Source organism: Xenopus tropicalis, chromosome 7, assembly GCF_000004195.4.
Source record: "Xenopus tropicalis strain Nigerian chromosome 7, UCB_Xtro_10.0, whole genome shotgun sequence".
Lineage (NCBI taxonomy): Eukaryota > Metazoa > Chordata > Amphibia > Anura > Pipidae > Xenopus > Xenopus tropicalis.
Window position 1 is genome coordinate 6,317,939 of NC_030683.2, and position 25,850 is coordinate 6,343,788.

At 47.7% G+C, this 25,850-nt stretch overlaps 1 protein-coding gene across 1 annotated transcript in view; it reads right to left on the minus strand.

The window, feature by feature from the left end:
* The window catches only part of inpp5f (inositol polyphosphate-5-phosphatase F), a 73,449-nt gene extending 62,769 nt beyond the window's left edge, over positions 1 to 10,680 (minus strand). Inside the window, exon 1 of the mRNA XM_031905517.1 lies at positions 10,403 to 10,680. Within this exon, the coding sequence (XP_031761377.1) occupies positions 10,403 to 10,499 (97 nt within the window). The 5' untranslated portion in view covers positions 10,500 to 10,680. The remainder of the gene's footprint in view (positions 1 to 10,402) is intronic.
* Between the last annotated feature and the right edge of the window lie 15,170 nt (positions 10,681 to 25,850).

Consider the following 25,850-nt stretch of genomic DNA (forward strand, 5'->3'; position numbering starts at 1 on the left):
ATGTTATTTCTGGGAGACAGTCCAAGAGTCATTTAGGCTGCAGTCCAGCCTTTTAAAGGGGATGTTCATCTTTAGGTTGACTTTTAATATGATGTAGAGAGTAATATACGGAGACAATTTGGTCTTAATTATCTATTATTTGTGTTTTTCTGGTTTTTTTTAAACTATTTGACTTCTTGTTCAGCAGCTCTCCCGTTTGGAATATCAGCGCTTATCTGGTTGCTATGGTTTAAGCAACCGGGGAGTGGTTTAAATGAGAAACTGATTAAAAAATATATAATAATAGGAAGAGGATCTGAAGAGAAAAATAAGTAATAAAAAAGTAACTATTACAATAAAACTGGAGCCTCACAGAGCAATAGGGTTTGTGGCTGCCGGGGTCAATGACCCCCATTTGAAAGCTGCAAAGAGTTAAAGGAGAAGGAAAGGCTAATAAAGAGTTAATCTCAAGCTGCAGGCATACCTGCCCATATTTCACCTGTTCAGAAGATCAGAAGCCAAACACGGAGAAAAAACGCCAAGCTGTGTAAAGAAAGCTCCCATAATGCCTCACTCCTGCACCAAGACCGGTGTACATGCTCAGTTAGTAAGACTATGAGGAAGCTTCCTGCTGATTGGCTTAGATCCACATTCCTAAGGGGGGAGGGAGTTCTTAGCATTCTTGAGGGAGGTGGGAGAGAGGAGAGAGCTGCGTGTCTCTGGCACAGGAAAACAAAGACAAGAAATCCTGTTTCTTTTGATAGAGGACTTTCTGTGAGTGCTTATGGCTGTATTTACATAGACCTTTCTGATAAAGCTTTCTTAGTTTTTTAAGAGAAGAGGGCAAATTATTCAAAAATTATAAAAAAAAATAAAAAAAATAATGAAGACCAATTCAAAAGCTGCTTGGAATTGGCCATTCTATAACATATAAGAGTTAACTTAAAGGTAAACCACCCCTTTAATCTTTTGTAGATGGCAAATCCTGTCCATAGCAGTAAAAAGTAAAAAAGTGGCACCACTGAAGGACGGCCTATTGCAATCAGCATGGAAAGCCGCCGACATTATTATGTGGTGCGGAATAATATAAATGTTGTTTCCCCTTTGTGCATTACTAGGAATTATTAAAGATGTGCAACGCTGGGGCGGAAAACTGGCTGGGCAAGAACGTACCTGCCTCCCATTTGACATCGGCAGGAGGAGCATTGAGTCACTTTCATAAAGTGCCGAGTGGTAACGTCACCCCCTGGCAGGGAAAGGACCAGGAAATGTCATTGCTGTTAGTCAGCTTTATTTATGGCATGCCAACTTTTTCTGCTACAAACGAAAACAAGAGGCCAGAGGTCCTGCTTTATGGCGCTGTCTGCCCAGAATGTACTGTAGAACTGAGAGAGGGAGGAGAACCTGCTGGAAATAGCTATGTAGCCCGACACTGGAAGCAGGGGGTCCTGCTAGAACACTGGTCCCCAACCAGGGGCAACATGTTGCTCACCAACCCCTTGGATGTTGCTTCTAGTGGCCTCCAATTCCTGCCATGTTTTGTTGCATAAAAACAGGTGTACTGCCAAAAAGAGTCTACGGTAGGGTGCCAGCCCACATAGGGGCTACCAAATAGGCAATCACATAGGGGCCCATTCATTAAAGTCCGAATTTCGGAATGTTTTTAAGCAGGACTGGCAAATAACGATAATTTCTGATGTGTGTAAACTGTGCGAAAATACGCGTCGTGCTTCTATGAAAATATCGTGGTTGTGATCCAATTTTTGTACTCGAACGATCGTAAACGGCGCGAAAACCTTTCTGACTTTGAAACTTCAATGCATGATAACCGGGCCAAAAGATAGTCACGATACCAAAGCTTGAATGAATTCCGAAATCCATAGTCATTGCAAAAGGTACGACTTTTGCGTAAGAATTTATACAAAACGCAAAAAGTGGCGGAATTTTTAAGATATTATCGTTAACGGTACGAACAGTTCTAAACTTTAGAAAAAATACTATATTTTTGTAATTGTACCCATCGTACGTTAACGAACGGGCCCCTTCGTGTGTGGCGAATGTTTTCGGCAACCAGAAAATAGCGCCATACGCTCCTACCGGTGCCTGCACCCGAATGAATGAAATACGCTCGGGCGCATGCAGAGGTAGGGGCATTTTAGAGCATATGGAGCGTATTCTCGGCAAGCGTTTTTTGTCTTGCCGAAAATACACTCCATACACTACGTGTGGCATTAGCCTTATTTGACACCACCAGTAACTTTTTATGCTTGTGTTGCTCCCCGACTGTTTTTACATTTGAATGTGGATCATGGATAAAAAAGGTTGGGGGCCTCCGTGCTAGAACCATCTACCTACACATTGGAATGGGTTCCTGCTATATCTGCCCAAAGACTGAAAGCATAAATATGGGGGGCAGTAGGGAAAATGTATGCACCCAGAAACTGGAGGAAAGAAAGGGAGCCCTGTTTAAAAACAGCTTCACACCCAGATATTAGAAATGACAAAAATGGGGGGTCGACCTGTAAAGAAGCATTTGCCAGATAATGAAAGAAAGTGAAGGAATTGGGAAAAAAATGATGTGCCGAGAAGACAAAGAGGATTGGGAGGGTCCTGCTAGACAAAATCATATGCCTGGACTATAGAAGCAAGAGATGGTCCTGTTGGAAAGATTTACCATCCCAAACCCTCAAAGGGAGAGAAGGGCCCTGACCCAAAACTATGTAAAGGTGGCCATACACGGGCCGATTCTAGCTGCCAATATTGGTCCCTTAGACAGATTCGGAAGCTTATCGGCACTAGCAACAGGCCTGCCCGACCGACATCTGGCCTGAAATTGGCCAGATCTCGATCGGGCAGGTTTGAAGTTTAGTCGGAACCGACGGACACCTATACCCGTCGTTCTAATTCGATCGTTTGGCCCCAGGGCCGTAGGTGGGGATATTGGAAGAAGATCCGCTCATTTGGCAAGGCGTGTATGGCCACCTTTATCTTGTTTGGCAGACTATGGGTAGATACGGGTGGAATATAATCTAGTCCATAAGAAACGTGATTAGTTGCAAAGATATGAGGCTGTGTTTGGCCATCTAGCTCTAGGCACAGCCCAAGTATAGGAACACAAAACATGACCCTGGCAGAAGCAAATGCCTTTGTAGGAATGCTCCCTGTGGCATTAACCAACATTTGCCTATACTCATGGAGCTGCAGAGCAGTCAGGGGTTATTTTCGTAACTGTGTGGAACTGTACAAAGCAATAATCACACAAAATGTTTCAGCTGAAATGCATCAAACCGGCAATGTGTATTACTGCACCAGTACAAATAACATACACAAATCTCAAGCTCCCCTTAGCTCATAACAAGGTTACAGATATACAGAAACATTGGGGTAACAGTCACCCCGCTATAGTTCCAGGGGCACCAGGGCACAAATAAGCACTCACCCCAAATCCCCCCCTAACTGGCCTTCAGGCTGGGCCCCCTTAGCCCATAACAAGGTTACAGATATATAGAAACATTGGGGTAACAGTCACCCCGCTATAGTTCCAGGGGTACCCAGGGCACAAATAAGCACTCACCCCAAATCCCCCCTAACTGGCCTTCAGGCTGGGCCCCCTTAGCCCATAACAAGGTTACAGATATATAGAAACATTGGGGTAACAGTCACCCTGCTATAGTTCCAGGGGTACCCAGGGCACAAATAAGCACTCACCCCAAATCCCCCCCTAACTGGCCTTCAGGCTGGGCCCCCTTAGCCCATAACAAGGTTACAGATATATAGAAACATTGGGGTAACAGTCACCCTGCTATAGTTCCAGGGGTACCCAGGGCACAAATAAGCACTCACCCCAAATCCCCCCCTAACTGGCCTTCAGGCTGGGCCCACTTAGCCCATAACAAGGTTACAGATATATAGAAACATTGGGGTAACAGTCACCCCGCTATAGTTCCAGGGGTACCCAGGGCACAAATAAGCACTCAACCCAAATCCCCCCCTAACTGGCCTTCAGGCTGGGCCCCCTTAGCCCATAACAAGGTTACAGATATATAGAAACATTGGGGTAACAGTCACCCTGCTATAGTTCCAGGGGTACCCAGGGCACAAATAAGCACTCACCCCAAATCCCCCCCTAACTGGCCTTCAGGCTGGGCCCCCTTAGCCATAACAAGGTTACAGATATATAGAAACATTGGGGTAACAGTCACCCTGCTATAGTTCCAGGGGTACCCAGGGCACAAATAAGCACTCACCCCAAATCCCCCCTAACTGGCCTTCAGGCTGGGCCCCCTTAGCCCATAACAAGGTTACAGATATATAGAAACATTGGGGTAACAGTCACCCTGCTATAGTTCCAGGGGTACCCAGGGCACAAATAAGCACTCACCCCAAATCCCCCCCTAACTGGCCTTCAGGCTGGGCCCCCTTAGCCCATAACAAGGTTACAGATATATAGAAACATTGGGGTAACAGTCACCCCGCTATAGTTCCAGGGGTACCCAGGGCACAAATAAGCACTCACCCCAAATCTCCCCCTAACTGGCCTTCAGGCTGGGCCCCCTTAGCCCATAACAAGGTTACAGATATATAGAAACATTGGGGTAACACTCTTAAGCCCCACACACCCCCACTTTTGTACAGTCACGCTGCCATTCCACTATCCTTTTTAATACTGTGAAATTTTCTTCTGACAACCATAACAAATAGAAATCTTGGGTCCTGAGCTGGAATTCAAGATTTAAGAGAGAACCAATACTGTGGCCCAATACAGAGACGTCCCCTCCAGAACCACCTTAAACCCTCTAAACTTCCCCCCTAATTGGTGCTGTTCAAAAACAAAAAAAGCAACAAAATATGATTTCCCAATAACAGTTTTTCTCTCTTTCTGGATAAATACAAAGCTGATGAGACATAGGCTGAACTTGATACGCCGGTATCTCTTCGGTTTCAGCCTCAGTGTATATGGACGTATTCTCTTACACAGACAGTGAAGCATGGCTCTGTTTCCAATAACCTTCCGCAACAACAAAAACACAAGAAAAGTGCATTGTCAGCCCCAAGCAAGTCCCAGTACCAAGCGAGGGAGTGTGCACCTTTAGGGTGAAGACACACAGAGCTACTAGTAGCAGCTACTTGTCACGGCTACAGAAACAGACAATGCTGATCATTAAAGCTGGCCATACATGGGCAGATCCGCTCGCTTGGCGATGTCGCCAAGCGAGCGGATCTTCACCCGATATTTCCACCTACGGGTGGCGATATCGGGGAGGCATGTAGGTGAATTCGATCGTTTGGCCCTGGGGGAAAACGATCTAATTCTGCACGCGGCAATGGGGCAGTCGGTTCGGGGACCGCATCAACAAGCCAATGTGATCCCCGATCCAACTGGATTTTCTAACCTGGCCGATCGATATCTGGCCAATTTCAGGCCAGATATCGGTCGGCCAGGCCCATCGGTAGTGCCCATACACGGGCCGATAAGCTGCCGAATCTGTCCAAGGGACCCATATCGGCAGCTATAATCGGCCCGTGTATGGGGACCTTTACTGATAACTGTCCCTACGTGTGTTTTAGCAGAGGCAATTCTCAGTATTGTCTATGGCAGGGGATTTTCTGGCGTTTAGTAGCCATGAAAAAGAAGCTGCTACTAGTAGCTTACTGTGTCTTCACCCTAAGGGTAAAGACACATGGAGCTACTAGTAGCAGCCACTAACATAGACAATGCTGATCATTTACTGATAATTGTCTCTGTGTGTGTGTTTAGCAGAGAGAGCAGTCTGTGCCAATGAAGGCTAAAGAAAGAGAGAGCAGTCTGTGCCAATGAAGGCTAAAGAAAGAGAGAGCTGTCTGTGCCAATGAAGGCTAAAGAAAGAGAGAGCAGTCTGTGCCAATGAAGGCTAAAGAAAGAGAGAGCAGTCTGTGCCAATGAAGGCTAAAGAAAGAGAGAGCTGTCTGTGCCAATGAAGGCTAAAGAAAGAGAGAGCAGTCTGTGCCAATGAAGGCTAAAGAAAGAGAGAGCAGTCTGTGCCAATGAAGGCTAAAGAAAGAGAGAGCAGTCTGTGCCAATGAAGGCTAAAGAAAGAGAGAGCAGTCTGTGCCAATGAAGGCAAAAGAGAGAGCAGTCTGTGCCAATGAAGGCTAAAGAGAGAGAGAGCAGTCTGTGCCAATGAAGGCTAAAGAGAGAGAGAGCAGTCTGTGCCAATGAAGGCTAAAGAGAGAGAGAGCAGTCTGTGCCAATGAAGGCTAAAGAAAGAGAGAGCAGTCTGTGCCAATGAAGGCTAAAGAAAGAGAGAGCAGTCTGTGCCAATGAAGGCAAAAGAGAGAGCAGTCTGTGCCAATGAAGGCTAAAGAAAGAGAGAGCTGTCTGTGCCAATGAAGGCTAAAGAAAGAGAGAGCAGTCTGTGCCAATTAAGGCTAAAGAGAAAGAGCTGTCTGTGCAAATGAAGGCTAAAGAGAGAGAGCAGTCTGTGCCAGTGGAGGATAAAGAGAAAGAGAGAACTATTTTGCCTCCACTGGAACAGACAGCTCTCTCTTTCTTTAGCCTTCATTGGCACAGACAGCTCTCTCTCTCTCTGTTTAGCCTTCATTGGCACAGATTGCTCTCTTTCACTAGCCTTAACTGGCACAGACGTCTCTCTCTCTCTAGCCTTAATTGGCACAGACAGCTCTCTCTCTTTAGCCTTCATTGGCACAGACAGCTCTCTCTCTTTAGCCATCATTGGCACAGATTGCTCTCTCTCACTTTCTTTAGACTTTACTGGCACAGACAGCTCTCTCACTCTCTTTTTAGCCATCATTGGCACAGATGGCTCTCTCTCTAGACTTCTCTCTACCTCTCTTTCTTTAGACTTCATTAACACAGACTGCTCTCTTTATTAGCACAGACAGCTCCCTCTGTCTCACTTCATCCTTTACTGGCATGGCCTGCTTTCTCTCTGTCACTGGTATAGAATACTCTCTTATTATAACTCATTGTCAGACACTGGCCTAATTGGCACAGGAGTGTCTCTCTCTCTATAAACTCTTTCTTTCAGACATGTATAGGATGTTCCACTTCTCTCTAACATAAACTGTGTATATATTGAAGCTAAAATACAAAAATATTTGTTTTTATTTACATTTAATTGTGGTTGTTCTTAAAAGGTTTAAGAAAATCTGGCCTGTGTGCAGTCCCCTCACTCCTGCTCTGGCTACTCTGCCTCCCAGTTATAGCATTTCACTATGCCGTTACTCTAAGCCCCCCCAGGACATATATTGTATGAACTAGCCCGACATGGTAGCCTTCCAGCCCTGACCCACTTCCCAGTCAAGTCCTCCCTCACACTCTCCAATTCCAGTCCGGCTTTCATGCCCAGTATGTTCTCTCTGCCCTAACAGGTCAGGCTGCCCTATCTCCCATGAAGATGCCCTCTAGACTTCACCATCTCAGCCAAATTAGCCCAAAATACTTCAGAATGCATTCTATCCCAGCCTATCTGGCAGCCACCCTTGCATTCACAAACCCTGTCCAGTCTCATTCCCCCCAACTAAAACTGCCCTCTATGCCCCCCACTGCCCTGCCTACTGGTGCACAAGCCAAACTCTGCCTCTTTAGCATCAAACTCCCATTCTACTTCTCTGCCCCACCAGCCCAGTCACCGTGCCCTCTCTGCCCCACCAGCCCAGTCACCGTGCCCTCTCTGCCCCACCAGCCCAGTCACCGTGCCCTCTCTGCCCCACCAGCCCAGTCACCGTGCCCTCTCTGCCCCACCAGCCCAGTCACCGTGCCCTCTCTGCCCCACCAGCCCAGTCACCGTGCCCTATCTCTCCAGCAATACAAGCTGCCCCATTGCCCCCCTAGCCCAGTCAGTCCCCCCCACACTGACTTGCCCGCTCCCAGCCCCACACTGACTCCCAGCTTGCCAGTGCCCACTCCCCCCACACTGACTCCCAGGCTTGCCAGTGCCCGCTCCCAGCCCCACACTGACTCCCAGGCTTGCCAGTGCACTCCAGCCCCACACTCCCAGGCTTGCCAGTGCCCGCTCCCATCCCCACACTGACTCCCAGGCTTGCCAGTGCCCGCTCCCATCCCCACACTGACTCCCAGGCTTGCCAGTGCCCACTCCCATCCCCACACTGACTCCCAGGCCCAGTTGCCAGTGCCCGCTCCCATCCCCACACTGACTCCCAGGCTTGCCAGTGCCCGCTCCCATCCCCACACTGACTCCCAGGCTTGCCAGTGCCCGCTCCCATCCCCACACTGACTCCAGGCTTGCCAGTGCCCGCTCCCATCCCCACACTGACTCCCAGGCTTGCCAGTGCCCGCTCCCATCCCCACACTGACTCCCAGGCTTGCCAGTGCCCGCTCCCAGCCCGGCCCACACTGACTCCCAGGCTTGCCAGTGCCCGCTCCCATCCCCACACTGACTCCCAGGCTTGCCAGTGCCCGCTCCCATCCCCACACTGACTCCCAGGCTTGCCAGTGCCCGCTCCCATCCCCACACTGACTCCCAGGCTTGCCAGTGCCCGCTCCCAGCCCCACACTGACTCCCAGGCTTGCCAGTGCCCGCTCCCATCCCCACACTGACTCCCAGGCTTGCCAGTGCCCGCTCCCATCCCCACACTGACTCCCAGGCTTGCCAGTGCCCGCTCCCATCCCCACACTGACTCCCAGGCTTGCCAGTGCCCGCTCCCAGCCCCACACTGACTCCCAGGCTTGCCAGTGCCCGCTCCCATCCCCACACTGACTCCCAGGCTTGCCAGTGCCCGCTCCCATCCCCACACTGACTCCCAGGCTTGCCAGTGCCCGCTCCCATCCCCACACTGACTCCCAGGCTTGCCAGTGCCCGCTCCCAGCCCCACACTGACTCCCAGGCTTGCCAGTGCCCGCTCCCATCCCCACACTGACTCCCAGGCTTGCCAGTGCCCGCTCCCAGCCCCACACTGACTCCCAGGCTTGCCAGTGCCCGCTCCCAGCCCCACACTGACTCCCAGGCTTGCCAGTGCCCGCTCCCATCCCCACACTGACTCCCAGGCTTGCCAGTGCCCGCTCCCAGCCCCACACTGACTCCCAGGCTTGCCAGTGCCCGCTCCCATCCCCACACTGACTCCCAGGCTTGCCAGTGCCCGCTCCCAGCCCCACACTGACTCCCAGGCTTGCCAGTGCCCGCTCCCATCCCCACACTGACTCCCAGGCTTGCCAGTGCCCGCTCCCAGCCCCACACTGACTCCCAGGCTTGCCAGTGCCCGCTCCCATCCCCACACTGACTCCCAGGCTTGCCAGTGCCCGCTCCCATCCCCACACTGACTCCCAGGCTTGCCAGTGCCCGCTCCCATCCCCACACTGACTCCCAGGCTTGCCAGTGCCCGCTCCCATCCCCACACTGACTCCCAGGCTTGCCAGTGCCCGCTCCCATCCCCACACTGACTCCCAGGCTTGCCAGTGCCCGCTCCCATCCCCACACTGACTCCCAGGCTTGCCAGTGCCCGCTCCCATCCCCACACTGACTCCCAGGCTTGCCAGTGCCCGCCCCCCTGACTCCCAGCTTGCCAGGCCCCCCACCCACTGACTCCCAGGCTTGCCAGTGCCCGCTCCCAGCCCCACACTGACTCCCAGGCTTGCCAGTGCCCGCTCCCAGCCCCACACTGACTCCCAGGCTTGCCAGTGCCCGCTCCCAGCCCCACACTGACTCCCAGGCTTGCCAGTGCCCGCTCCCATCCCCACACTGACTCCCAGGCTTGCCAGTGCCCGCTCCCATCCCCACACTGACTCCCAGGCTTGCCAGTGCCCGCTCCCATCCCCACACTGGACTCCCAGGCTTGCCAGTGCCCGCTCCCAGCCCCACACTGACTCCCAGGCTTGCCAGTGCCCGCTCCCATCCCCACACTGACTCCCAGGCTTGCCAGTGCCCGCTCCCATCCCCACACTGACTCCCAGGCTGCCAGTGCCCGCTCCCATCCCCACACTGACTCCCCAGGCTTGCCAGTGCCCGCTCCCATCCCCACACTGACTCCCAGGCTTGCCAGTGCCCGCTCCCATCCCCACACTGACTCCCAGGCTTGCCAGTGCCCGCTCCCATCCCCACACTGACTCCCAGGCTTGCAGTGCCCGCTCCCATCCCCACACTGACTCCCAGGCTTGCCAGTGCCCGCTCCCATCCCCACACTGACTCCCAGGCTTGCCAGTGCCCGCTCCCATCCCCACACTGACTCCCAGGCTTGCCAGTGCCCGCTCCCATCCCCACACTGACTCCCAGGCTTGCCAGTGCCCGCTCCCATCCCCACACTGACTCCCAGGCTTGCCAGTGCCCGCTCCCATCCCCACACTGACTCCCAGGCTTGCCAGTGCCCGCTCCCATCCCCACACTGACTCCCAGGCTTGCCAGTGCCCGCTCCCATCCCCACACTGACTCCCAGGCTTGCCAGTGCCCGCTCCCAGCCCCACACTCACCCGCTCTGCTGGTCAGGGACCCGTCCTGGCGGCTACACCACAAGGCGCTCTCCCCTCTTTGCAGGATGTAGTGGTCCTTCGCCTGGAAAAGCTCCATAGCCGACGCTGATTAGACCAGAGAATGCTTCAGAGACATATCCCGGTGACAAGACACCGGACTGCTCAGCGACTCAACCGCCCATCATCCGGGGGCCAGCATAAACCTCACCTCCACTCACCTCCCGCTCTGGGCGGTCACTACCCTTCTCACAGGCAGCGGGCCCGCCCCTAACGCCGTTACATGGTACATTCCGAAACTGGGCGGGTTCGCAAAGACGCGTGGCCACGCCTCCAATCCATTCGCTCATTGGCTGTCTGAAGCATGACTGGGCGCGATCCCGCTTCCTGCGCGTTCACGTAGTATTTCTTGTATGTCCTGCTTGGGGGCAGGTTGTGACTGGTAAATGTGTGGCGGTGCGAGTCTATAGAATGGCGCTAGGTTTACTGGGCAGGGCGGCCGGGTCACTCAGTATCGCTGTGTATTAATCTGCCCGCCGTTTGTAGCAATAGTTACCTGTCACCTTGAAGCATTTTCCCATGTGTCCGTCACGGATCTCTTCAAAAAGAGAGAGGCTATTTATGAAGTGTTGGCAAATTTGCACCTGGGCTGTATCCCATGGCAACCAACCAGATGTTGGCTTTCGCTGTTCTACCAGCAGCTGGCCAATAAAATAGCTAATCACTGATTGGTTGCTATGGGATACTGCCCAGGTGCAAATTTGCCCAGTGTTTATTAATGAGCCCCACTGTCTCTAATGCTATTTTTAAATATTATATAGTACCCAAACTGTGGGGTCAGATTTGAAGAACCCCTCAGTGACTGCTAATATCCTTATCATTTACAGTAGGGGGTACATTATCCCTTATAATACATGAGTGATACTCAGAGTTCCCTGTATAACTCAACCTGCAGCCTTGTGCCTTTATATGGGCACAGAACCCCTCAGTGACTGCTAATATCCTTATCATTTACAGTAGGGGGTACATTATCCCTTATAATACATGAGTGATACTCACAGTTCCCTGTATAACTCAGCCTGCAGCCTTGTGCCTTTATATGGGCACAGAACCCCTCAGTGTCTGCTAATATCCTTATCATTTACAGTAGGGGGTACATTATCCCTTATAATACATGAGTGATACTCAGAGTTCCCTGTATAACTCAGCCTGCAGCCTTGTGCCTTTATATGGGCACAGAACCCCTCAGTGACTGACTAATATCCTTATCATTTACAGTAGGGGGTACATTATCCCGTATAATACGTGAGTGATACTCAGAGTTCCCTGTATAACTCAGCCTGCAGCCTTGTGCCTTTATATGGGCACAGAACCCCTCAGTGACTGCTAATATCCTTATCATTTACAGTAGGGGGTACATTATCCCGTATAATACGTGAGCGATACTCAGGGTTCCCTGTATAACTCAGCCTGCAGCCTTGTGCCGTTATATGGGGGGCACAGAACCCCTCAGTGACTGCTAATATCCTTATCATTTACAGTAGGGGGTACATTATCCCTTATAATACATGAGTGATACTCAGAGTTCCCTGTATAACTCAGCCTGCAGCCTTGTGCCTTTATATGGGCACAGAACCCCTCAGTGACTGCTAATATCCTTATCATTTACAGTAGGGGGTACATTATCCCGTATAATACATGAGCGATACTCAGAGTTCCCTGTATAACTCAGCCTGCAGCCTTGTGCCTTTATATGGGGGGCACAGAACCCCTCAGTGACTGCTAATATCCTTATCATTTACAGTAGGGGGTACATTATCCCTTATAATACATGAGTGATACTCAGAGTTCCCTGTATAACTCAGCCTGCAGCCTTGTGCCTTTATATGGGGCACAGAACCCCTCAGTGACTGCTAATATCCTTATCATTTACAGTGGGGGGTACATTATCCCTTATAATACATGAGTGATACTCAGAGTTCCCTGTATAACTCAGCCTGCAGCCTTGTGCCTTTATATGGGGGGCACAGAACCCCTCAGTGACTGCTAATATCCTTATCATTTACAGTAGGGGGTACATTATCCCTTATAATACATGAGTGATACTCAGAGTTCCCTGTATAACTCAGCCTGCAGCCTTGTGCCTTTATATGGGCACAGAACCCCTCAGTGACTGCTAATATCCTTATCATTTACAGTAGGGGGTACATTATCCCTTATAATACATGAGTGATACTCAGAGTTCCCTGTATAACTCAGCCTGCAGCCTTGTGCCTTTATATGGGGGGCACAGAACCCCTCAGTGACTGCTAATATCCTTATCATTTACAGTAGGGGGTACATTATCCTTTATAATACATGAGTGATACTCAGAGTTCCCTGTATAACTCAGCCTGCAGCCTTGTGCCTTTATATGGGCACAGAACCCCTCAGTGACTGCTAATATCCTTATCATTTACAGTAGGGGGTACAGTATTTACTATACATTCTGATAGTAAATGATATCATGTTCTTATTGTAGATATTTAGGAGGATGAAATCCCTGTTATGAGCAATGAGGATATAAAGCTACTGTTATGCGTTAAATAGAATACCTTGTAGTAGGAAAAGGGGTTAGTTATTAGTAATGAGTAAATGAGCAGTGACTAACGCAGGGAGTTTCCGTGGTCAGAAAGGAAATATTTATAGGCACTGGCAATTGGGCTTATTGTTTTTCCTTTGTTTTTGCTCCCACATATTTCTTTCAGTTATGTTGTTTTATATGATTTTGCCCAGGCTGCTTGGATTGACTTTTTTGTTTGGTTTTTTTTCAACTAAATTGCTTAGTGTGGGGGGGGTCCCTACGCTCATCAAAAACTTGCAAATCCCTAGTACTTGACTTTTTTCAAAATGTATTTCCAAGAATATGGATACCTTTAAAAGTAGGAGGGGGCTCTAATGCAGGCCTAGGCTTGGACCCCTTTTCCAGCTCCCCGGTATCTGGACTTTTCCAAACACTAGGGCCACAACCCAGAATGATATAAGCACATCTAATATGTTCAGTCTACATAAAGGTTTTTATGGAATTAGGAGCCAGTTGGGACTTCTCTCCCACCCAGATCTGATGGGAGTAGGAAGCTGAGGAGGTGGGATTTTTAACCGATGTACCAAACCCACCCTGAAGGATTCGGCTGAATTGCATTTTGTATTTTGTGATTCAATTATTAAAAGCTTCAATTATAACCCAAAACCTTATTATCCCTCTGTACAAATGTACACGTTCATCTCATGGAGATAAAGCTAACCCACCTTCCCAGGTAGCCGGTTCTTTGCCAGATTCTCCGACATTTAATCATCTGGTGTGACTAGAAGGACTGGTTATGCAGAGGATTTGGAGATTAGTAAGAATACTTGCCCGGTATATGTTGGCTTAGAATTTCATCCATGTATTCCTGAACTTTATATGGTGCCAACGTATTGGCTTTATAGAGATTATACGTAGGCTGCTAGTCAGCATCACTGCCGGTGACTTCAGCCCGTAAAAACGTAAATGCGTAAATAATAGCGACTGGCTTCCCTGCCGGGTTTAGGCACTTATGGTCTGTGAGTCAAATATACCAGAACAGTGGGAAAGCCTAACACATAGGGGCAGATTTATAGATTTATCGAATGGCACTCTGCAGCTCCAACCCGGCCCAAGGAAAGTCTCCCATAGGGCTCAATGGCACTCTGCAGCTCCAACCCGGCCCAAGGAAAGTCTCCCATAGGGCTCAATGGCACTCTGCAGCTCCAACCCGGCCCAAGGAAAGTCTCCCATAGGGCTCAATGGCACTCTGCAGCTCCAACCCGGCCCAAGGAAAGTCTCCCATAGGGCTCAATGGCACTCTGCAGCTCCAACCCGGCCCAAGGAACCAAGGTCTCTCCCCACTCAGGAGCTCCAATGGGCACTCTGCAGCTCCAACCCGGCCCAAGGAAAGTCTCCCATAGGGCTCAATTGGCACTCTGCAGCTCCAACCCGGCCCAAGGAAGTCTCCCATTAGGGCTCAATGGCCTCTGCAGCTCCAACCCGGCCCAAGGAAAGTCTCCCATAGGGCTCAATGGCACTCTGCAGCTCCAACCCGGCCCAAGGAAAGCCTCCCATAGGGCTCAATGGCACTCTGCAGCTCCAACCCGGCCCAAGGGAAAGTCTCCCATAGGGCTCAATGGCACTCTGCAGCTCCAACCCGGCCCAAGGAAAGTCTCCCCATAGGGCTCAATGGCACTCTGCAGCTCCAACCCGGCCCAAGGAAAGTCTCCCATAGGGCTCAATGGCACCTCTGCAGCTCCAACCCGGCCCAAGGAAAGTCTCCCATAGGGCTCAATGGCACTCTGCAGCTCCAACCCGGCCCAAGGAAAGTCTCCCATAGGGCTCAATGGCACTCTGCAGCTCCAACCCGGCCCAAGGAAAGTCTCCGGCCATAGGGCTCAATGGCACTCTGCAGCTCCAACCCGGCCCAAGGAAAGTCTCCCATAGGGCTCAATGGCACTCTGCAGCTCCAACCCGGCCCAAGGAAAGTCTCCCATAGGGCTCAATGGCACTCTGCAGCTCCAACCCGGCCCAAGGAAAGTCTCCCATAGGGCTCAATGGCACTCTGCAGCTCCAACCGGCCCAAGGAAAGTCTCCCATAGGGCTCAATGGCACTCTGCAGCTCCAACCCGGCCCAAGGGAAAGTCTCCCATAGGGCTCAATTGGCACTCTGCAGCTCCAACCCGGCCCAAGGAAAGTCTCCCATAGGGCTCAATGGCACTCTGCAGCTCCAACCCGGCCCAAGGAAAGTCTCCCATAGGGCTCAATGGCACTCTGCAGCTCCAACCTGTCCAAAAGATAGTCACGATACTGAAGCTTGAATCAATTCCAAAACTTTAGATGCAACAAATACGATTTTTTCGCACAAATTGACTCAAAGCACAAAAAAGTTGCAGAAATTAATGAAAATATTGTGGAAAATACACAAAAAAAAATGAATTTTTCCCATTTGGACCCAATCGTACGTTGATAAATCTTCCACATAGTAAATACACATATTAATCAGATTCCCTAGAGAGCCAACCGGTGGATCCGCCACACCTCGCAGTTTGAGAGCAATAAATCACTTTCCCCACCCGTTCCCAGTGGTTGTACCGATTCCAAAACCACAAATCTCAAGTCAGTATCTATTTGTTCTTAATATATTGTTTAGGAACAGACAATCTATTATTCCCATTTGTTACCGCAGACTGGTTTGTTAATGACATTCTGGTATAGTGGTCTCTTCTTTATAGGAGACCAAATGGGCAATAATATTACATATAAAATATATTTGTATAGATAAGGATATGACTCCCTTATGTTGCTTCCCATGGGAACTGTCTCAGGAATATACAAGAACATCTCACATAAAAAGAAACCAACTTATTTTGCAATGTATGATCCCTCTGATAAGATATCGGGGGTGGCATTAAAATTTGGCACAATGTACAGTGGTTCTTATATCTGTGTGTGGCAAAAGTGAATGCTTAGGATTAGTCTATTGTCGGTGTTGATAGTCTGGTGTTTTCAGCTAATGGGGATGACTATTAGGCAGGGTCGGACTGGGGGGTGAAGGGCCCACCGGGGATCCCGCCCCAGGGGCCCTGCAGGTGCCCGCGCCCCGCCCCCCTAACCCCCCGAGCAGGGCCGCCCACCTGAAGTCCTCCCCTGAGCGCGTAAATTTAACGTGTCAGGGGAGGAGAGGTCAGGCAGGGTGAGCATCGGAAAGGGTCGGGTCTGGGCCACTGGGGCCCACTAGAGCCTGAGCCCACTGGGATTTTTCCTGGTGTCCCGGCTGCCCAGTCCGACCCTGCTATTAGGTGTGCGAGAGACCCTGTTTTATTTAAAGAACGGGGGTCCAGCAAAGCCTGATCACACATACAACACATTTGTGGATGGGTATCATGGTTCGAACAAAGAAGGTGACTGAGGACTTCAGAAAAGGTTACAAGACTATCTCCAAAGAGTTTGGACTCCACCAATCAACAGTCAGACCGATTACATACAAATGGAGGAAATTCAAGACCGTTTTTACCCTACCCATCAGTGGTCGACCATCAAAGATAACTCCAACTGCAAGGCGTCTAATAGGAACCCAGGGTAACTTCTAAGCAACTGAAGGCCTGTCTCACATTGGCCAATGTTGATTGTTATGAGTCCATCATCAGGAGAACACTGAACAGCAATGGTGTATGGCAACGTATTAAGGAGAAAGCCACTGCTCTCCCCCAGAAATACTGCTGACCATCTACAGTTCATGTGGACAAACCGAAAGGACAAGGAAAGAATGTTTTGGGAACAGATGAAGCCAAAATAGAACTTTTTGATTTAAATGAAGAGCGTTCCATATAGAGAAAGAAAAACACTGCATTCCAGCATAAGAACTTTATCCCTGTATCTGTAAAACATGGTGGTGGGAGTGTTCTGGTTTGGGCCTGTTTTGCGGCTGCATCTGGGCCTGGACGGCTAGCCATCATTGATGGAACAAAGAATTCTGAACTATACTAGAGAATTCTAAAGGAAAATGTCAAGATATTTGTCTGCGAACTGAGTCTCAAGAGACAGCGAGTCATGCAGCGAGACACCCATCGTAAACACGCAAGTGGTTCTACCAAAGACCAAAGAAGAACTCATTGAATGTTCTGGAATGGCCAAGTCAAAGTCTTGATCTTAATCCAGTGGAAATGTTGTGAGCGATTCATGTGAGGAACCCACCAACATCCAGGAGCTGAAGCTCTTCTGTATGGAGGAATGGACTTAAATTCCTTACTTTTGCCATACACAGATAAGTTATTGGATCATTTGTTTTCAATAAGTACATGACCAAATATATATATTTATATATACATATATGTTGAGGTCTGTAATGTTTTATATTTATATTGTACTAACTTATTGTACTATATTTGCTCTTGCACCCAGGTATAATCATTGTTAGTGGTGTGCACCAACTGGCTGTCTATATATATATATATATATATATATATGCTGCAGTACATCCCACTTAAAGGAGAAGGAAAGGTATTTTCACATAGAACGCTATAACTATTCTGCAGAAAGCTTTACCATACCTATGTAACCAGCCCTAGAAGCTCCCTCTGTTTGTTTAAGATAGCAGCTGCCATTTTAGCCTGGTCTCCGTAGTTTCCTGCTGCAGCTCTGCCTGCTGGTAGCTCAATACAGCACAGTTGGGAGGGGGAGCAGGAGAATTGAGAAAGGAGTAAACTGAGCAGACTCCAGCCTGTGCCCTGAAGGATTTTTCCGAGAGCAGAATGTGCTTATGGCTGTATTTACATTGAATTTTCTGATAATGCTTACTTGGTTTTTACCTTTCCTTCTCCTCTAAGTACCACTCTTGGATACCCCCCCCCCAGGCCACAAATCTAGTACAGGCGTACATAATTACCATCTGGTTACTTTCTTCATTATCTTCCTATCTGTTAGCCGACAGTGAGAGGGGAATAATGGGAAGACTATGTCCTTTAGCCATAATAATTAGAGGGTGATTATGGGAATACTGTATCAGTTTGCTATAATAACGAGGGGACTAAGTGAGAACAGTCTCCTATCCAAAGTGTGTTTATGGGTAAACCGTATATATTGTGTTCGAATCCCCCAGCAGTATAAGTAATATTTCCATTACATTGTATTTATTGAATCTCTGTATATGTTATTCTGTGCAAGCCCTCAACTGAGTGTGTAAGATTGCTTATAACACTTTTCCATGCACTTTTGCAATGTTTTTGTTTAAATTTTTTTTTTATTTCAAGATAAAAGCAGTTATATGAGTCTGAAACAGCAGCGCCACCTGCTGGCCAATGTGGCTAACTGGCTTCAACTTGCAGAAAATTAATTTTCTGAGCAAAGGAACATCTTAGAACTAGCAGAGAAATGTCACTTTTCATTTCTCACTAACTTCATTGTCACGAGAGCAGGTATTTGTGTCAGCCTCCCCTTTGCGTTTAAAGGTTTGGTCTAAAATATTAAACATGCTATCACCGTATCATTTGTTTATAGAGATAACCTTCGTCTGCACAGAGACAGATTAACATCTAATCTATTGTGTACTGCTCAACAACCTACCCATGTAGTATACACACACATACCTGCCCTGTCACATATCTTCAACTAGCAATAAAGAACTGACATGAGAATAATACAGCCCCACCTGCTGGATGGAGGTAGCACAGCGGGAAATATACATTTCTGCTTTCCTAATAGACCCCATATTTTCAAGTTGAACAGCTTGGGTCTGATTTGAGGAATAATAGGGTATTGATCAAATATATATGATATAAATATATCGCACATTGTAGGAGAGGAATGTAAAGCCGCCACTAACCCAAACCCTGCTCCTATTTTTCCATCCTGGGGCCTGTTCTTTAGTCCAACCCTGCCCTGAGGGTGCAAGCATAATGTACATACATAGATCCCCGGGGGAAGCACATGATTGGTACATGAGTATTTATCTTAGAACACACTGTGAGCCAACTATGTCCATACACTACTCCTGTCTCAGCAGTATCATTAGTCTGTCATTTGTAGGTTCATACTCTTGTATTTTCATACACTGGGTTAGTGCAATAATAAGTGCAGGTTTGGCAATGTGTGATGCAGATCTGCCCCCTTCTGGCAAGTATCACATACTGCATGGTTATCCGATAAAGAATATAAATATTATGGGTAATACAGAAAAAAATTATAAAATTGCTATTTCCCAATGGCATTACATCCATAAGGACTATATCATTTTTATATGTATATTTTTATATCATATATATATATATATATCTATACATAGGATATTTAGGATTCTGTAAGTACTCATTCAGCATCTAGAGTCCTACACATATTATGTGACAACTTGGTAAAGCTAAATATGTAACTGGTTTATATAAGAGCAGATTTACAGTGCCAATATCAATCTTGAAAATCAGTCTCAGTGGTCCTAGGGTTAACTGTCTATGCAGGCAGTGCATTGACATTAATAGTAGCTGACTCTCTAATTTTCAAAGAGTCTAATAACATAAAGGGCAGCTTTATTAGCTGACCCTAGTGTATGTGTGAATGTGATAGGGACCTTATATTGTAAACTCCACTGCGGCAGGGACTGATGGGAATGTGATAGGGACCTTAGATTGTAAGCTCACTGGGGCAGGGACTGATGGGAATGTGATAGGGACCTTATATTGTAAGCTCACTGGGGCAGGGACTGATGGGAATGTGATAGGGACCTTAGATTGTAAGCTCACTGGGGCAGGGACTGATGGGAATGTGATAGGGACCTTAGATTGTAAGCTCACTGGGGCAGGGACTGATGGGAATGTGATAGGGACCTTATATTGTAAACTCCACTGCGGCAGGGACTGATGGGAATGTGATAGGGACCTTAGATTGTAAGCTCACTGGGGCAGGGACTGATGGGAATGGGATAGGAACCTTAGATTGTAAGCTCCACTGGGGCAGGGACTGATGGGAATGTGATAGGGACCTTAGATTGTAAGCTCACTGGGGCAGGGGCTAATGGGAATGTGATATGGACCTTAGATTGTAAGCTCACTGGGACAGGGACTGATGGGAATGTGATATGGACCTTAGATTGTAAGCTCCACTGGGGCAGGGACTGATGGGAATGGGATAGGGACCTTAGATTGTAAGCTCACTGGGGCAGGGACTGATGGGAATGTGATAGGGACCTTAGATTGTAAGCTCACTGGGGCAGGGGCTAATGGGAATGTGATATGGACCTTAGATTGTAAGCTCACTGGGACAGGGACTGATGGGAATGTGATATGGACCTTAGATTGTAAGCTCCACTGGGGCAGGGACTGATGGGAATGGGATAGGGACCTTAGATTGTAAGCTCACTGGGGCAGGGACTGATGGGAATGGGATAGGAACCTTAGATTGTAAGCTCCACTGGGGCAGGGACTGATGGGAATGTGATAGGGACCTTAGATTGTAAGCTCACTGGGGCAGGGGCTAATGGGAATGTGATATGGACCTTAGATTGTAAGCTCACTGGGACAGGGACTGATGGGAATGTGATATGGACCTTAGATTGTAAGCTCCACTGGGGCAGGGACTGATGGGAATGGGATAGGGACCTTAGATTGTAAGCTCACTGGGGCAGGGACTGATGGGAATGTGATAGGGACCTTAGATTGTAAGCTCACTGGGGCAGGGGCTAATGGGAATGTGATATGGACCTTAGATTGTAAGCTCACTGGGACAGGGACTGATGGGAATGTGATATGGACCTTAGATTGTAAGCTCCACTGGGGCAGGGACTGATGGGAATGGGATAGGGACCTTAGATTGTAAGCTCACTGGGGCAGGGACTGATGGGAATGGGATAGGGACCTTAGATTGTAAGCTCACTGGGGCAGGGACTGATGGGAATGTGATAGGGACCTTAGATTGTAAGCTCACTGGGGCAGGGGCTAATGGGAATGTGATATGGACCTTAGATTGTAAGCTCACTGGGACAGGGACTGATGGGAATGTGATATGGACCTTAGATTGTAAGCTCCACTGGGGCAGGGACTGATGGGAATGGGATAGGGACCTTAGATTGTAAGCTCACTGGGGCAGGGACTGATGGGAATGTGATAGGGACCTTAGATTGTAAGCTCACTAGGGCAGGGACTGATGGGAATGGAGTAGGGACCTTAAATTGTAAGCTCACTGGGGCAGGGACTGATGGGAATGTGATAGGGACCTTAGATTGTAAGCTCACTGGGGCAGGGACTGATGGGAATGGGATAGAGGCCTTAGATTGTAAGCTCACTGGGGCAGGGACTGATGGGAATGAGATAGGCACTTTAGACTGTAAGCTCACTGGGGCAGGGACTGATGGGAATGGGATAGGCACTTTAGACTGTAAGCTCACTGGGGCAGGGACTGATGGGAATGTGATAGGGACCTTAGATTGTAAGCTCACTGGGGCAGGGGCTGATGGGAATGGGATAGGGACCTTAGATTGTAAGCTCACTGGGGCAGGGGCTGATGGGAATGTGATAGGGACCTTAGATTGTAAGCTCCACTCAAGCTCCAGGCCAGCTGATTCCCCCGCTCTGTTTATCACCGTAGCCGACAATACTCTCGGAACAAGGTCGCTATCCCTTTAAGACTGTGAGGCATTTAAAGCATGAGGTGCGTGTGAGAGTGATGCAGACTCTCTAAATCCGCAGTGTGAAATTCTGGGAAGCAGCGAGTGTCCCGTCAGTGAGATAGGGATGATTGGGGGCTGTGAGTGTGTGCGAGTGCCAGGGCGCCGCCGGCTTCATCAGCACAAGCATCTTCTTCTTTGTTCTCCCCTAAAATCAATATATTTCCTGCCCCACTGGCTGCTGCTATTTATAAGGGTTTTATCCTGAGCTTTTCCCCCGAGGCCGCTGCTCAGGTTGCCTTCAGCAGGTACCTTGGACCCTAGCAACCAAATAGCTGCTGAAACTCCTGACTGGAGAAGCTGCTGAACTGAAAATGAAATAATAAAAAATGAAGACCAACTGCAAATTGTCTCACAGTAAACGTTAATGCAAAGGTGAACATCCCCTTTAATGCTAATGCGACTATATTGCCAAGCGGCTGCTCCCTAAAAGCCCCTTTGCCAGTAACAAGGTTTAGTCTTTGGGAAATGCTTCTGCCGCAGAGCCGAGCCGCCCCCACGCCACCCTCCCATTTTGGCTCGGACGGGGGGGCACTAAAAATAGAAGTGAATATTCACCATTATCCTGTTACATCGGTGTCTCGGGTTACAGGCAGGGACAAAGCTCTCCCAGCATCCCAAGGGCACCCAGGAATAATGGCTGCAGCGCCGGCGCCACCGGCAATAGGTATAAACGCTTACTGTGATTGGTGCAGCTCCATGCTGTTGGACCCCACTGTTACATACTTAAAGGCTCCCCTAATTTGGGATAAAGATATTTTTCATGAAACTGTGCCTCACTGGGCCCCACAGCATTCCCGGGATGTGCTTTCCCTATAGTTATACCCCCATATTGTACGGTTCTACGTCAGGTCCAGACTAGGATTTGAAATAGGCCCTGGCATTTTAAGAGCACAGAGGCCCAAGCAGCCCAAACCAATAAATAGTGTCTGTGCTATGGTGGGGGCCCCCAAACTTTTTTTTTTTATCCAAGAGCCACATTCAAATGTCAAAAAAAATGTACCTGGGGGTAACAAATAAGGGCTGTGATTGGCTATTTGGCCCCTATAGTGACTGACAGCCTATAGGAGCCTCTGGCAGTACATCTGCTTTTTATGTAACATACATCTATGCCAGGAATTCAGAAATAAGCCCCTACTTTGAGACCACTGGGAATAATATCCAAGGGCCGGGGTCTACTGGTCTGTGGGGTCTTACAGTAGCCCCTCTGGCTTTTGCCAGAATCCACAGATTGCTAGTCCAGGCCTCTCTACTGTCACCATGATGGACCTTTCAATTAGGACACTTGCAAAAATGGGCTGATCTAATTCGTTTGGCCCACAGGCTAACAATTTGTTCATACTGCAGGCCTATGGAGACCTGTGGGGAGAGGAATACATCTGATAATCAAGCAGCTATCGATATGCCAGTAAGCTGCCAACTTGTTCTGGAGGGGCCTAGGGTGCAGCTTTGATTGGCCAGCTGTTCTCTGACATTTATACCCCCCCCCCATTAACCCATAGGGGTATAGGGTGGTCACCCTTGAACCAGCTTTAATTAACCTAGTTTATGGAATAACTGTTTAAAGTGTGCCCTCACAATAGCATTTCAATTTACTTTGTTTACTTTCCCTTTAAAGTACATTTGGTTGGACTGAGCAAGAGGATTCCTGGGGCAGGACGCAGCCTGTGCCGGTGTCAGTGCGTGTGATTTACTGGTACCACCGAGCAGCAGCCATTTGTGTGTATGTTTGTCAGATCTTCGGAATGTGTCTGTGAGCTGCCATGTGGGAAATGCGTTGTCTCACCCTTCTCTACCCATCATCCTCTCTGTCTCTTGCTCATACATCAGTACTGCTCTCTCCTTATTATCCTGCTAATTTAACCACTTTTAGAACTTATATATTAAAAGACTTTAGGTGGGATGGAACGTCTGTAAATAAATATTTTTTCATTTAATCTCTTTGATATTGGACATAAGACCCTTATTGGGGCAGAACAGCCCTATTGGGTTTATTTCATGGTTAAATGATTCCCTTTTCTCTGTAATAATAAAACAGTACCTGTACTTGATCCCAACTAAGATATAATTACCCCTTATTGGGGCAGAACAGCCCTATTGGGTTTATTTAATGGTTAAATGATTCCCTTTTCTCTGTAATAATAAAACAGTACCTGTACTTGATCCCAACTAAGATATAATTACCCCTTATTGGGGCAGAACAGCCCTATTGGGTTTATTTAATGGTTAAATGATTCCCTTTTCTCTGTAATAATAAAACAGTACCTGTACTTGATCCCAACTAAGATATAATTACCCCTTATTGGGGCAGAACAGCCCTATTGGGTTTATTTCATGGTTAAATGATTCCCTTTTCTCTGTAATAATAAAACAGTACCTGTACTTGATCCCAACTAAGATATAATTACCCCTTATTGGGGCAGAACAGCCCTATTGGGTTTATTTAATGGTTAAATGATTCCACTTTCTCTGTAATAATAAAACAGTACCTGTACTTGATCCCAACTAAGATATAATTACCCCTTATTGGGGCAGAACAGCCCTATTGGGTTTATTTCATGGTTAAATGATTCCCTTTTCTCTGTAATAATAAAACAGTACCTGTACTTGATCCCAACTAAGATATAATTACCCCTTATTGGGGCAGAACAGCCCTATTGGGTTTATTTAATGGTTAAATGATTCCCTTTTCTCTGTAATAATAAAACAGTACCTGTACTTGATCCCAACTAAGATATAATTACCCCTTATTGGGGCAGAACAGCCCTATTGGGTTTATTTCATGGTTAAATGATTCCCTTTTCTCTGTAATAATAAAACAGTACCTGTACTTGATCCCAACTAAGATATAATTACCCCTTATTGGGGCAGAACAGCCCTATTGCGTTTATTTAATGGTTAAATGATTCCCTTTTCTCTGTAATAATAAAACAGTACCTGTACTTGATCCCAACTAAGATATAATTACCCCTTATTGGGGCAGAACAGCCCTATTGGGTTTATTTAATGGTTAAATGATTCCCTTTTCTCTGTAATAATAAAACAGTACCTGTACTTGATCCCAACTAAGATATAATTACCCCTTATTGGGGCAGAACAGCCCTATTGGGTTTATTACATGGTTAAATGATTCCCTTTCCCTATGGATTTACCTTCCCCTTGTACATACAGCTAACCCTATCCAACTGGGTACAAGGGCACCACTAGCATCACCGATATGGCAGCCGAAAATGCATTCGGAAACCAGGGGTGCACGTTTCAAAGGGTTTCCATTGCAATGAGCTTCCTTTACACACGGCGAAGGAAATGCCAGCAGCCCCGTAAATACCCGTATATTACATATACATATAAATAGAATCCGTTCCAGTGACCTTGGGTGGGACACACTCTGCTTGTGATAAACAGAAAGCTGCTGGCTCCTTGCTGAGCTCTGGGGTTTAGATGCATCATTACTCCCTATTAATGGCAAGTACGCTTTTGCATCAGCTACTTTAGGGATCAGATATTGTTAACCCACAACTCCCAGCACGCTCGGATGATGATGGGCAAACAAAATACCTTTAAATTAACTTTTATTATGCTGCCCAGAGTGCTGTTCTGAGACAATTTGCAATTGCCCTTTATTTATTATTTGCAGTTTTTGAATTACCTAGCATTTCAGTTTGGCATTTTAGCAGCTATCTGGTTGCTAGGGTCCAGTTTAACCTAACAACCAGGCAGCAGTTTGAAAGAGAGACAGGTATATTAATAGAGGAGGGCCAAGATAGAAGGACAAGTATTAAAAAGTAACAATAACAATAAAACTGGAGCCTCACGGAGCAATAGGTTTTGGCTGTGACCCCCATTGAAAACTGGAATGAGGCATAAGAGGTAGGCAAATAATTAAAAAACAATAAGACCAATTGAAAAGTTGCTAAGAATAGGCCATTCTATAACACACTGAAGGTGAACCACCCCTTCACATAATATCCAGAATAAATGCATTTTATTTCCCAGCCGGATGAAGAAGCACCAGTCTCCGAAACAGCAAGTTTCATTTCTTCATTTTATTTTAAAATAAAACTGTTAAAGTCGTATTCACACATATAAATATTCCTATCTCACACGTTACAGGGTGACTTAAAGTGCCGGTAACACTTGTACGGCAGGGGTCTGGCTGTCCCCGCAAATGATAACCGTAATAAAATACATTTGTAGGGCTTATTTACAGACATGTATGCCAAACTACCCAAGTGCAGTAGCTAATAGGAACC